Source organism: Cyclopterus lumpus, chromosome 4, assembly GCF_009769545.1.
Source record: "Cyclopterus lumpus isolate fCycLum1 chromosome 4, fCycLum1.pri, whole genome shotgun sequence".
Lineage (NCBI taxonomy): Eukaryota > Metazoa > Chordata > Actinopteri > Perciformes > Cyclopteridae > Cyclopterus > Cyclopterus lumpus.
In genome coordinates, this window is record NC_046969.1 from 10,502,341 (window position 1) to 10,517,712 (window position 15,372).

General features: G+C 41.1%; 1 protein-coding gene across 1 annotated transcript in view; it reads right to left on the reverse strand.

Moving 5' to 3' along the window:
• Positions 1–5,291: 5,291 nt before the first annotated feature.
• Positions 5,292–15,372, reverse strand: part of lrrc7 (leucine rich repeat containing 7) — a 34,506-nt gene continuing 24,425 nt past the window's right edge. Inside the window, exons 26-34 of the mRNA XM_034530374.1 lie at positions 15,028–15,240; positions 14,008–14,175; positions 13,164–13,283; positions 12,557–12,759; positions 11,932–12,103; positions 11,719–11,832; positions 10,684–10,776; positions 6,993–7,067; positions 5,292–5,402 (exon numbers count right to left, since the gene is read on the reverse strand). Coding sequence (XP_034386265.1) covers positions 5,292–5,402; positions 6,993–7,067; positions 10,684–10,776; positions 11,719–11,832; positions 11,932–12,103; positions 12,557–12,759; positions 13,164–13,283; positions 14,008–14,175; positions 15,028–15,240 — 1,269 coding nt within the window. The remainder of the gene's footprint in view (positions 5,403–6,992; positions 7,068–10,683; positions 10,777–11,718; positions 11,833–11,931; positions 12,104–12,556; positions 12,760–13,163; positions 13,284–14,007; positions 14,176–15,027; positions 15,241–15,372) is intronic.

A 15,372-nucleotide genomic window follows, 5' to 3' on the forward strand; every position in this document is an offset into this window, starting at 1 on the left:
CACACCCTCCACACACTCATACACAGACAGCAGCCAAATGCAGGTCATGGACTCAGTCTCTGGTATTGTTATTGATCAGGTCAAGAGCTTATTGACAGCTTCGGTGGGGGCACAACAACGCTCTTGCTCTGTATCCCTTACACTCACACACACTGATGCCAGTATAAATTATGTGCCAGTGTGGGGGGAAATGCATGCATGATTGTGTAAGTGGGTGGGGTCAGTCAGCACACAGAAGTATCGTTCTGTACAAACCAGTGTGTAAAAGACAGAGTAAAGAGGAAAGGGAACAAAAGGACATCATTCTGTTTTTTTTTTTTCAATGTGTGTGTGAGTGTGTAGTATTATCCTCTATTGTTAATTGTTGGCTTGTAGCACGGTAAGCAGAGTTGTTCTTCAGAGGACACTGATGCCAGGAGAATAATGGGGAATGGTATAAAACAGACACAGGGTATAACTTGTATAAGCCAATGATGCCTTATAATGCAGTCAGGCATCTTATGACACAGTATAACACAATAAAGCGGCAGTGGTACTCAAATCCTTTACTTGAGCCATACCACAATGTAATATTCCACTACAAGTAAAAGTCCTGCAAGTACAGAAGTTGCATCAGCAATGTACAAGAAGTAAAAGTACTAACTCTGCAGAAAGAAAAATGCTTATGTGAGTTTTATAGGTCTATTTTTATTATCATTGTTTAAATGCAGAGGCTAGGTTTCACTGTGTGCTGTTTACAACGTGTAACAATAAAAGTTAAAATCTGAATGGTAAGGGCATTTTACTGTAGTTACTGTGGAGCCTACTTTTACTACTTTATAGATTGGTTAGTCATATATAACAAAGCATCATATTTTATAAGCTGCTATCTATCATGTAAATGGATAATTATAGTGGGGTAAAAAAGATATTTGCATGTATGAAGTAGAAATATATATAAGCATACACTTTCCTTAAATGGCCATAGCTAATGATGGGCTGACTAAGACTAGCTGAGTCCAGTTGGTATAGAGCAATACGATCTCTCAACAACAAAGCTTTCCATATGGAAATTACATCTGGTTTAGGTGAATGCATGAATAAGCTCCAGTTTAATTTCCAGAAGTATACTTCCATCCATCCATCCATTTTCAATACCGCTTATCCTCATTAGGGTCGCGGGGGCGCTGGAGCCTATCCCAGCTGACATAGGGCGAAGGCAGGGGACACCCTGGACAGGCCGCCAGTCCATCGAGGGCACATGTAGGGACATACTTAAGTAATTAAAATTGATCAAAAAGTCATAACATTTTTAGACATAATACTTATCACAACGGACCAAAATGTCTCTAGCTGACAAATACAAACGCTGACAAGGGTTTTCTACCTTAATGAGAAACCTGTTTGTGAGGCCGTCCCTCTGTAAGCCACAGCTCAGATAAGTGTCAATAAATAGATGAGATGGACGGTTGGAGAGGGATGAAGAAGAGTCCGGCTGTTAGACCAATGGACAGGGAGACAAAGGAGCCTCTCCTGACTCTAATCCACAGAGAAGCAGAGGAAACTGAAATCTCCTCCAGACCTGCTGAGGCGATTGTCGCCAACCTCTCCTCTTTCCTGTCTTGACCTCATCCCCTTTTTACAATGCCTCCCTTCTGTAGCCACTCTATTCATACCTACTTGCTCCACTTTCACTTTATCCCTTTCTCTTTAATAATGTGTTTTTCTCTCCTCTCGGTCCCTTCCTTTACTCCTTACTTACTCTTACTTCGCCCTCGATTCCTTTCTGCATTTTTTCTTCCTACGTTCTTTTAATTATTTTCCTTATTTGGGCCCCCTGCCGTGGTAGTTTTCTCTTTATTTGCACTTTTCCCCATCCCAATAAACTTCCTTGGATCCTCTTCCGCATTTCATTCTGTCCTAACTTTCTTCCTTTCCCTAATTTTCCCCAGCCCTTCCTCTTCTTTTGTCCCATTCCCCCTTGGCTCCTTACACCTTTCTCTCCTTCTATAGCAATAAAGATGCACACAGAAGGAGCAAGAACAAAATATCCCTAAAGACAGAGCTCAGTGCACCAGGAGGAACCCAGACTACCAATAGTGACATTTTTATTATTTGTACAATAGAGACTTTAGTACATTATTCAAAACACTTCTTATATACTGAAAAAATGGTACGTCCCAAAGCCCAAAATGGCTCAAGTATAATTGCTGCACAGCATTTTTTCAATTTTATACATATATTATTTTTTGTAAAAACTGTATCTTAAATAGTATTTACAGATAGCGTCTGCAAAATGCATTCTAAACACATGATATATATTATATATACTTCTGCAATTACATTTCTCCGCAATAATACTCAAAACTTAAAACTGGAAGGATTTCAACTTGCATGTGCAAATAAATAAATAAATAAATAGTTCTGTTAAATCATCACTAAAGTCTGTCCCACTTATAACTCGACAGCGGTTCTCTCTTCGGAGGTCAAAGTACTTTTTGTCACACAACAGAAGAAGCAGCATTCAAGTTGGGTAGGTGTAGGTGCTGCAGAAAGCATGAGTACATTCACAATCAATATGAGTCATTTTAAATTGGATTTCATTCACAGCTATGTACAGTGACACCGTCTTCAGCATTTGTTCAGCTCTTATGTAGTTTAAACACATAGAAAATGACTGTTTTTATAGTCATATACATATATATATAATATATATTTGTATAACACAAATTCACAATTACAGTAGAAATACATTTTATACAGTTTTGGATAGTACATGTGTAGGTCTCCAAGTCATACTGTGCGTACTTCCATCCGTAACTTTGTTATAAGTGTCATTATTATAAAATATCACAATTTTTTTGAGCAAAGCTAAGGTATATCAATATATTTAGAAAGAATTACCTGAAACATGTAATAAAAAATAGTTCTATTATCAAACCTTTTTTCTCTGTCCTCATCACAATATCTTTGATATTTCAAACTCTAAATAGGGTTGGGTGGGTACCCGTGGTTAAGATGAAGTCTCTCAACCACAAGACTAAACTGTACCATTTTGTGTCTCTTATTTGGAAATAACTAAATTCTAACGCTTATTAAGAGGGTTGACACAAAATGGGCACAGGATGACACTGTCATGTCAAGTAAAAGCAAAGGGCAGTGCAGGATGTTGTTTTGCTCTGGATGAAACATCAGATGTTAAACAGAACAAAACAAAACTCACTGTCGTGAAATGTCTTCAAGACACGTGTTGCATTTACACAGAGACAGAAAATGAACCTCTTCGCTCTCTTTCTGTGGTCACCTCTGTCACGTCTACTCAGTTTCTGAAGCATGACCATGGAGGTCAGATTATAGAAGACTACATTTACATGGCCCTCTCATAAAATCTGTTTCTACATCTACGTCTACATTATTTTCTCTTCATATCCACAAATCTAATCTTGAGCATTCGCCAACCAAAAGTTGGCGAATCAACATTTCCATGTACATCTAGTGTTCGCTAGGATCTCCTCAGGTTACAAGCGTCACTCTGGAATTTCAAGTGCAGCCAAAAGCCTTTGTGGCACAGATCAGACCTTTCCCTGACGTCTATTTGATTGCCGATTATACCCTGAAGACAGTATTATTATTGATTCTTGGAGGGACATTTCCCCATTTCGTGGGAGGTCAGAGGTCAGGACACTTCAGCAGAGCGGATGCTTGCAGGCCAGGCCAAATGTTAAAAAAACAGTTTCCCTGCCCACTCAAGCCACGCTGCTGCTCTCAAATGTGTGCAGATCAGATCTGGGCCACAAAGCGGTAAAGCTCTGGTGTTTTGGGCCTGTGTGTAAATACAACCAGGGAGGGGCAGAGGGTCCATATGGCACCAACTACAGAACATCAGTCGCACTGAAACTCAGTGGTATAATACATCATGATTCTTCTACAAAGTAGAGAACTCTATAAGCCAACAGAAAATGGCTAGCTGAGAGTGACCAACGATATGAAAGCATGCTGTGACTTTATCATACAGCTCAAACAGCTGAAAAAGGATGTAACATCGCTGTGACAACACTAGAAAACAGAACTTCAGAATATGTCACAGATATTATGAGTAATGTTACAAGTGTGTGTGTGACTGGTTTAATTATAGCAGTTGAATTGTAAAATCAGGCTAGAATATACACAGGGCCTCATTATGAATATGCACCATTTTATATGTGTTGTGTGCGGGGGCACATATGTCTACTGTGTATGTATGCGTGTGTGTGTGTGTGTGTGTTTGCCTGTTAGCTCATGTGCATGGCAGTGTGTGTAAACATTAGCATGATTTGCTCAATAGATGGCACCATAGGACAAATTAGGCTCTGCTGAAAATCTCAATGGGCCGAGCCTCAGTAGTATTGCTTTAGCTCTTATCAGTACTCCTGTGCAAGCAACCGTTACAAAATTTAAAAAAACACACACAAATAAAACAAGAAGCAGTAATGAACTATCAACAGTGTTTTCTTTACAGGAAGAAAAAAAAAATCTGTGGTTTTCTTTAGAAAATTGTCCATTTGGAGAAATGATCCCTGTATATTTGTAAGAGAGAATTTATGTGATTTATCAACAATATTTATATTAATCATAAACTTTGAGAGCTGTCTGTCCAGGCCCCATGGAGAGTGCAGCTCCAGAAAGCTGCAGCTCCGTATATGTACACAAGGCAGAAAGTCTTACGTTTTTCATTTCTGTACACTGGAGGCAAAAATAGCTGCAGAACAGAAGACAGCAGAAAAGAATAAAACACAAGACAGCGATAGAAAGTCAAAAAAATAAGAGAACAGAATAGAAGACAACAGAGAAGAGAACAATGCAATGAAGGACACAGAAAGTGAATCTTGTGCGACACCAAACAAATTAATAAATATCTAACATGGAAAGCAAAATAAATGGCAGTGGAGAAAAGCTAAAAGAAAACAAAAAAAAACATGATTCAGACTGATCAGATGACTGCCTAATTAACAACCACACAATCCAAACTGCAGCAGCCCTGTAGGAACTCAAAGAGTCCTCTTGTTGTCCGTCCATACGTCGATCAGGTCCCTGACCGCCGGTAGACAGAAGAGCCGATATGTTTCCTATGGTACATTTGGCACTAGTATTTGCCTTTGGTCCAGCAATAGGCAAATAAATGTCTGCGTGTTCCCCTAAAAAGGTAAAAAAGGCGGCTCATTTTTCAGTTCCACGAGCCTCCAGCGGAGGGCAGGCGGGGTGGCATGGGATGGCGATGACCAGAGTCGAGAAGCGTTGTTGTGTTTTTTTGTTTGTTTGTTATAAAACTACTTTTAGCAAGTGCTGCTGTCTCTCAGAACCAACAAGTCCACCATCCGCTGGAAACTCTTCAGCAGAGAGACGGCTGTCTCGTGCTCCATGTGTAAAAAACTATGTCCGTTAGCCTGCAAGGCAAACACGCAGCACAGTCAACAGCAAGTGTGTGTGTGTGTGTGTGTATGTATAGAGGTATGTGTGCTGCAGTATTCCCATACATATGTCTATGTGGGTGTGTGTGTATGCGTGTGTGTGTGTGTGTGTGTGTGTGTGTGTGTGGAAGGAAGGATGGAGGGCCACTGCCATCATTATCTCAGTAACACATCACTGTTGGGGAAAAGAGAGAGAAGAGGAGGAGCTACACAGTCATGCTGTAGAGAGAGAAGGGGTAAAGACAAAAAAGGGCTTTTAGATGAGTTCATCCAGCTAGACTGTACATCTGTGGAGAGAAGATGGTGGTGTGGAGGGGGGAGGGGGGGGGTAACACATGAAGGGAAGAGCGGGAAAAGGCATGGGAAAGGGCTGGCATCTCATTTTAACTTTGCAGTACAATCCTTACACTTCCCTTTGGACTTAAATCACTGTACTTTCAAATAATAGCTACAGTAAATATGAATAAAGTCAACAATTATGAATATTTTCTGTGTCGTGTTTATTGATTCAATTTGACTGATCTCCATGGGAGGTGAACATGTATTCAGTCGCTTTTTTCTTGCCCCGGGGAAAGTATCCCTGTAATTAAATGCAATTTTAGCATTAACAATGAATGTTTGAATATTGTTTTAGTGCACTAAAAGTTATTTTTGTATCAACATATATTTCAGAGGAACAATCTACTCATCTCACAAATAAATATAATTCTTACTGCTCAATGCAATGCAGAAACGTTTCCTGTGTTTAGGCCCACACATTGACCTGCGGCAACCAATACTTATAGTATAAAGAACATCTTTATTGGCTTGTCATCAGGGTCATATAAAATCCATGTGGGAATGCCCCATTTGCTGTATGTCAATGATTGGTTGTTTAACTTTTGTCATTTTGTTCCTTTCACGCTTGTTATACTTTAATGTCCTTCGTAATGTGTTTTATGATGACCCTAATGTCAGGTACAAGCAGAAACTCTTTGGTCTCACAATAAAATTGTGCCATAAATCCCAACTCTGCTGCAATATCTAAGCGGTCGCCATGATTAACACTGTTGTCCCACAGTGACACTGTATGATTACGAAGCTTAAAGTTAGTTCAGCCTCGATTTCCTACAAAATGGCCTTCAAAATAATTTTGTCTCATAGTAAAAGTCATAATGATAGTATAAACATCATAATGTTTTAGGCTACTCAAATCCTCCTGTGAGCTTTGGCTTTTGGGGTTTCTTTGGCTAATGATGGAGGAGAAAGAGTGTGTGGGGGGGATCATGCCTGATTTCCGGATCAACAGGTACACACAGAGGCAGAATACACAGGTGGGAAAATGCTGAAGTCTGACACGATGTAGATCATGAGATGACACCAGTGGGGGAGTTTGTGATCACTGTGTCGTGCGTCTCTGTGGAATAGCTTGTGTGGTGTCCAGCTGACCGAGGCAGGTTAAGAGAACACAGCTTCTTACTAAATGCTCTGCCTCTGTGTTTGTAAAGCAAGGGGAGGCTGAGGGAGGGAGAGCGGGCAGTATGTGGCTGTTTCCGGCCCCGTGGATGACGAGTGAGAGGACGTTACCTGCAGTATCTTGTCTCCGGGCTGCAGGGCGGAGGCGGCGGGCCCGTCATGCTGTACCCTAGTGACAAAGATACCCTATAAGTCAAAATGATACACCGTTAGGACGACACAGGGACACGATGGTTTAGAATCTTTGCCTTTCTCATTCTCATTTCAATATTCACCCCCCCCCCCCCCAACAAAATAAATCACTTCACTGCCAAAAATATACAGGCAGTTCACCAATGCATTCTCTTTGTTCTAAATTTAGTCATGCAATTTCTGATGAAATATAGTTGAAGTTTAAAGTACTTGGGTTTACTTACTTTTGGCATCTATCTTAGAATTTACAGATGCTGAGTGAAACCCAAAAAGACATAGATTACACATGTCAAAATGGTTTATCATCTATTTATACTTTGCATAGATGTGAGGTTAGAAGAGAGATACATAGATACATATACTGTATAAAGAATAGGGCAAGAAGAATAGATGTGGGATGGGTGCTGACTAGGGGGAAGAAGTAGGTAGCGGGAAGGGCGGAAGATATTTCATCCCCCAAATGTTGCTTCAATAACCCAAGGCAGAGATTTTAAAAACACCAACATCTTTTCACTGAGAGCTGAAAGATGTTTTTGAACACAGAAAGTGTGGGACGTGTCGACTCAACGCGGTTCAACCGGTTGTGCATGTGTTGAACAGTGAGCTTGACAAATAAAGTGAATACGATGTAGTAGTGCTCATACCACAGTCTATGGGTGAATACAAGAACACACACATATATTGCATTTTAAAGAGGTGCATGTGTTAGAAGCATTAGTTGAGTTGGCATTGGCATTTATACAGTGAGCCTCATATATACAATCAAATCATTTAGATTATGTGGCTTTGACATGGTTTCATTTAGCAAAAGTGGTGCAAAAATGCAATGTTCAATACTTCAAATATGGATTATTATTTGGATCAGTTAATTTGACTACTTTGCTACTCAGGTACTGATAAAGTGGAATATGGAGCTCACTGTACATTACTAATATGTGTGTTAGCAGCTGAAAATTGTGTAGTGTTAGTCACAACAATGAAACAGTTAAACACACTATAAAGCATTTGCACACAAAGCTGCAGTGCCCTGCAAAGACCTTGCATCAAAACGTTGAGAAATGTATCTGCAGTTCAGGACAATATTGGGGATGAATTTTGTGCAGCTCGCTGATAACATATATACAGTTTTCTGTAAAAGATGACAATTAATACTTATGTTATCAACAGCAGCTCAGTGTGCAAAGACAGCATATTTGGCCACATCAGGAACAGGAAATTGGATTTTCAAACGTTAATGGCCAAGATCTGACAAATAATCCATGTTCTGCTCCTTAAAACCTTCTGATCTTAATCCGGGCTTGAGAAGGTAAGACATCAAAGCCCAGGATCACCGTCCCCACTCGCTGAATCCTAATTAGCCCGAGGAGAAACTGACCCAGTGGCACAGAGAGCCACAGCTGGTCTTTTAAGGCAAGGAAAACAAGGAGGGAAATCTTTTGTCTGAATTTGAACAGGTTTTCCAAATGATTTTAGATCAATCTTTATATGACGATTTTTGTATTTGTTGTATTTGTTGTATTTGAAAACATAATTTCTATAATAACAAATATACATTAAAAAGTATACTAAATTGAACTAGTCTGTCAAGTTTGTAAATCTGCACATGTTCAACTATTGCTGACAGGAGAAACATCTTTTGTTGAATTTGAATAGAAATAACAGGATTTATAATTCAAACTGACAATTTGAAGCCAATTTCAAGATGATACTGTTCCAATTGTACTACATGTGTTTTCTTCTCGCCCAAATAAATTGATGGGTGCAAACAATAAGTTAATCACAAGGGAACGCCACACTCCTGTTGTACAGCCGTGGCTGTAGTCGGCTCTTGGGATCAAAACCACAGATGTATAATTTATCAATCATACTCTTTTGATTCACAGTGCTTTAAATTATTTAAACGCTGGCTCATTTTAGCCTTAAGTTTTACTATTTGACTAGAATAGTCACAAATATAGATGCAGACAAACCAAAACAGTTCTCAGAAGTAGGTCAGAAAAGATGATAAAACCCAAATCAAAGGATTCTGCATTTGTTTGAGCTAAAGCGACAGACGAATCGGCTCCGAGTTGACAACCATTAAAAGGACACGGAAGCAACGTTCGACCGCTTCTGCAAGAAGTCTCACGAGTGTGGATGGAAGTAACAAGAGGGCTGGAGTAAGAATACAGTGATTAAACAGGGTGAAAAGATTTGGTGGTGACAGATGTTAGCTGTTTTTTTGTTTCATGGTAACTTTGACAGAGGGCAAATATCTTCCACAGTTCATATCACACCACGTTTGGGACATCTGAATGCACATTTCACAGTAGAACATGAAACATCTACATCACTGCAGATACCTGCATGATCAGCAGGTGACTGACATTCATTGTCACTTTCTGATGGTAAAGGTAAATATTTTGGTGTGAAATATTGTGAAATATTCTTCAATATCCATTCATCCGTATTCAAATGGATGGATATAGTATGTCTACATTGTACCTTGCTCCTGAATACATATACTCTATGTATAATATAATTACTTAAAATATGTTGGATAATCACTTGAGAGCATTAATAATGGACCGAGTGCAGCTGGTGAAGCTTTATGGATACAAGTAGACATGGGAACGATTAACTAACTGTACGTGTCAGCAACTGAGTTACTTCTTGTCTACTCAAAACTTAAGTTAAATGATGAAGTGACAGTTTCTATATCGTCACTTCACACGTCCGACTTAAATTAATTCACCATTGGTCACATGGGCTGCACAGAGGCCGACTGTTTTAAAGCACTCTTATTGTAGGCTTTCTATTTATAGACCAGCTGTCGCGTCACTTACTCAACATCTGAAGAGCAGTCAGTAAAAACTGCCATGCTTTCCATCCTGAGATAAAAGTCTAAACATCTAAAATCATCCACGGTGTCCCAGTACTAAAGCAGCCTCCCTGAAATAGCTGTCAGAGCTCCGTGAGCAGCCTCGCTCCTTCAGACCGACTACAGCAGCATGTTTCTAGAACAGACTGTGTGCAGGAAGCTGGGGGGGGATCTGCAACCCCAACAGGCACACACTGACACAATCTGACAAACACAGAAGTCAAAATGATAAAAGAGTTTGGCATTTCTTCCAATAAGACATCATGTGTACAAGTGTGCACACATATATGTCTAAATACTGAAATATTGAAGTTTGTTGCCATAACATTTTCAAAGGCGATGAGCACACTGTAAAAATAAAGCAAACAAACTAGTAATATGTGCATGCATAGTGTGTGTATTAGGTATCAAAAGTGCTACTTGTACTATCATACCTGATAATATAGTTTACCAAACTCAGGTATCTTTTTACTGAAGTGTTCTATCCTGTTTGATGAGGCTAACAATAATTTATAATATTTAGAGCTTTAGTTGTAATATATTTGATACAATTCATGAGATTAATTTCAACTGATGTTTTCCAAACGTCTGTAGTTTAAGATCACAGACTCAAAGTTTAACCAAGTCAACTGCTGCCTCATGGACAGACGGACAGACCAAACACTGCGGTAACGAGCAGCAGTTTCCATGGCAACGCTGAGGTAAAGCCGGGGAGGCTGTGATTGGCTGGCAGGCCGGGTCGGGTCGTACCATGTCGGAGGGTTTGAAGGGGTTCCCCTGGCCGCTGATGCCACCAGAGATACTGAAACCAAGACCAGGGTTCTTCTCTATTCTCACACACAACTACAAAGAGATAGGAAGGGGAGGAAAAAGAGAGACAGGAAAGAAGGAAAGACAAGTGACAGTGAAATACAAAGATAATACCAATTTCTACACACGCATAGAGTGTGTCGACAAGATGTTAAACGATGGAAGAATGCTTTCATGCAATGTGTGACACGCTTTGGCAGCTATATTGGAGGTCCTCAGTTCTCTGGCAGCCACAATTAAGTCACAAATATCCTTGTCAGAGTTTTTCTATTTGGCATAATAAAAGTCATCTCATACGAGGAAGTGAAAAGAAAAACCCTGCATGAAGATCAGCTGATCTGGTGGAGTGAATGACTTCATGTTCCTACCTAAACCGGTACAGTGATCTCCATCTGTGAAATATCTGATTTAGAACTACGCCTCCGTGTCTTTTACTAGACCTGATTTTTCTCACAAACTGTTGCACTCAAGTGGCTAAAATTACCCTAACAGTATCCTTGTGACATTCATATTTTATTTCCTTCAGTTGACAACTTGTTGGCCTCATGTGGACCCTTTAAAATCCACTTGGTAACCATTATCACCTGAGCTGGCTAGTCAGTTAACATTAACCACAACCGTCTCTGCCAACTTGCCTTGCTGGTTTATTTTCCGACAAAGATTATTATTATTAGGATTATTTCTCTTTTACCATTGTTATTTTTTGTGTGCATTAGTCTCAAATAGTTTGACTGCTTACATCTGTACTTTTTTTATTAATATTTGCAGTATACAAAACTGATGTCACAGACAGACCTCCAAGATAGTGTGGGATATGGTGACTTAGGACAGACAGACAGACAGACAGACAGACAGATGGACAGACAGACAGACAGACAGACAGACAGACAGACAGACAGACAGACAGACAGACAGACAGACAGACAGACAGACGGACAGACAGATGGACATACAGACAGATGGACAGACAGATACCTGTTCCTGGAAACCATCTGTGCTCTTCTGGCCTTTAGTCTGCAACAGGCAGCGAGCGCTCTGAGGCCGTGGGTTGGTGTGAGTCATGACAACCTGGTTACTATGGACCATGCCCTGGTTACTATGGACCATGCCCTGGTTACTATGGACCATGCCCTGGTTACTATGAACCATGCCCTGGTTGCTATGGGCCATGCCCTGGTTGCTATGGACCATGCCCTGGTTGCCGTGATACTGAGGGTTGGTGGCGGGCTGATGGGATGTGTGGGAAGAGTGGGGGTTGTACTGGGGCTGGTTCCCAGACGGGGACAGAGCCATGGGCAGGCCGGGGTAACCCTGTCCAGGAGAGGGATGGCCTGGATGGGGAAACAATAAATTGGTAACACTTTGATATAATAATATCTATAACTGATTAATGAGCAGGCTGTTCATTTGAGACACATGACAGACACACTATATTTTATACTAACCGACCTCAGGTTTCAAGGTGGAGTGAAATTTAATTCAGCTACAGTAGCTCAAGCTGAATTTAAGACAAACGATCAAAGCTAAGGTAAGCTAAGTGGCTAACGAATGCTAATAGTAATGGCCTAGGCTGTTGGGTGTTTTGTGGCCCTCTATTAAATCACACATTAATTGACAGTTTATAAACGATTATGCAACATCTGTTTCCAATTTTCTACTGTGATGGATGTGACGGCGTAATTGGATGACTGCTTGCAACCCCAATAATTACATGTTCCACATTATAACTCAAAGTGGTATCATACTCCTTGTTCAACCCCAAAATACATCTTCTCGGGCTACAAATGGAATGTATTACCATTTACCTTGAGACATGTTGCCTTGGTACTGCCCAGGACCCCCAGAGGGAACCACTGACAAGGGCATGCCCGGTTGGTATTGGCCCCCTTTGTTCATCATCCCGTCGTAGCCCTGCTGCACGACTACGCGGTGAGGCGTAGTGGAGGAGGAGGAGGAAGAGGAAGTGACGATCATGGTGTTGTGTGACTGGTGGGAGGGGTTGTGCGAGTGGGCACTCTGTCAACAGCGGAGGGGCAAGTTAGAGACATTGAAAATTCTTCCCTTTTTTTTTTTTTTTTTTTACCAGTGAAAGGTTTTTTTGTGGTTTTTTTGTGGACTTTTTCCTGATCCGATGTGAGGTCCCAGGACAGGGATGTCATATGTGTACGGATTGTAAAGCCCTCTGAGGTAAATTTGTAATTTTGGGCTATACAAAATAAACTGAATTGAATTGAATTAAGCACACAGACACACTTACATCCACACCAGAGCAATGGTTATTGGAGAGATGCTCATTTATTTTAATTTAAAAGACATTATCAAAGTTCCTTTCTTCCTTCCAAGCCACAAGAACGCTACCATCTGTCGGCTGGATAAAACACAGAAAACTAAGACAGAAAGGTTCCCTGGTCAGCTCTTACCTTCTTCATGAGGTTGTCAGGTGGGACGTCCCTCCTGCCAAGTGAGTAGGGAGCCCACTGGTTGCTCCCTGACAGCCCCTCCTGATCATTATCCAGCATGGCAGCCTGCTGAGAGGGGGTCTGAGAGAGACACAGTGACCATTACTGAAAATGAACATTTAACTGAAGTAATTAACTCATTCATCAACCCTTGCCTGCCTGAGTTTGTAGAGTCGCTATGGATGTTCGTGATCAATCAAGTATGGACACTGGGCCCCCGCCTACTTTAACTCAGTAAGAGCAGAAAAAAGAAAAAGAAATATTGAAATCTCTTATGTGAAATAAGTAAAGCTGTTCGGCATACATGGCATCATGTTCAGGTAGCATCCTATTACCCGCCATAATAATGATGTTGGAGAAAACCGGTCCAAAGGTGTTCCCAGTTCGAAACGGTGAGTATTTTCTGTATCAGTTGGCATCATAGAAATGGTTGAATGTAGTGTTGACATGCAAGGCCCAACAGCTCCACGTGTCGGACAACAAGCACATTGACAGAATACAGTAGAGTATTTTAGGGATCGCAGACGAATGTTGGTTGGGCGGCTGCAATCCTTGTCGTCCAAACCCAGGAAATAGGATTCTTGGGATTTGAACAACTTACTCAGTTCATCAATACTCACAGCTTGCGGTGGTAGTCAAGGTAACTCTAATAATCTCGATTATAAGAGCAGTAATGCCACACATTTAAAGTTCATGGTTGCTGTAGTCGGGTGAAAAGGCAGTAGCAGCTCGTAATTAGAGACAATAGCTAGAGTGCAGTGATAACAGCAGTACCAGGGGTTACCAGCTACACAGGGATACTCACAGCTTTAGCAGATGGAGGAGGAGGTAGTGGCAGCCAGCGGCCAGCAGGGGGCTCATGCTTTGCGTTATTGTAAAGATTAAAGTTCAAAGTGCTGCTGCGCCCCTGGCCGTGACCCCTGCCCTGACAGAGCATGCCCAGCGTGAGCGTGTTGTGCTTTAGGACACCACTCTGATTGGAGGAGACAACATCACATGACATGGATGAATGCAGGGGAAGGGGGGCGAAGCCCACACAGCGGGCTGCAGCGTGGTGATAACACACTGTGAGCTCAACACACAATTAAACAACCAACAATAACAATGGTAAACAACAACAACAACAACAACAACAGTGCAGAGTTGCTGAAAGCACAGAGAAATGTTAGCTTGTGATCGGTCAATACAGACAGAGAACATTGTGTCATACAAGCAACAACTGGTGGACCAATTCATTGTAGCATTAGTGTGTACGTTTTCATGTGTGGATATTTAAACGATTAGCCCAATCCCTAATTGAGAACTGATAACGATAACGTGTTTCGATGCTTCATTTAAGCACCATCACACAGCTATGTCCAGATGTCAATGCCAACTTTTTTCACTTTCTTGGTAAAACTTAAAAGATGTTTTATCTAGTACATATGAAGTTGGAGCCTAGAAAACAATTAAAGGAACATAAATATACCTATGAGCACCTGTGAAGTTCCTAAAAACAATAAGGGGCCTAATCTATTTTCTCAAACTTCTTACAAATCAATTGACTAGAATTCTTACAGGGTCCCAGGGTTGTTGTCACAAAGCAGACGTTGTGTTTGTGTATTTTAGGACATGTGATTTCTTCAGCACATATCCCATTGGTGAGTGTACAGTAGGTCAGGCCGACAGATCGACAGTGTGAATGGGACACACATGCAGCCGGACACATATCTGGTCAACCTTACAACACAGACTTACACAGATACAGACAGGGAGGGCTTCTGAATGCTGTGTGTGTGTTTCTGTGCATCTCCCTCTTCACTGTTTCTGCTTTGCCTTGACGTACCCTGTCCAATCGTTTGGCCTCTATGTGCCTAAGTAGCTGTTGCCTCCAATCGGCAGGCATCCTGGAGGTGATGTCGTCAGGCTTCTGTGGTACCCCAGGTCTTACTTTGATGGTGTCATCAGATGGTTTCTCAGGGCAGGTGGCCAGCGTGTAGTCAGGGGGCATTTTCTCCAGCAGGGCAGCCATAGTGGGACGAGCTGACACTGGGCGCGCCTGATTACAAAAGATTAAAATTCTATAAAGGCGATAAGAAAAAGTCGGACTTGATAACAATACAATTACTTCATTTAAAGCTTCCCTAATCAATATTTTTATATCAGCAGTCTAAAAAAATGACTGTGTATG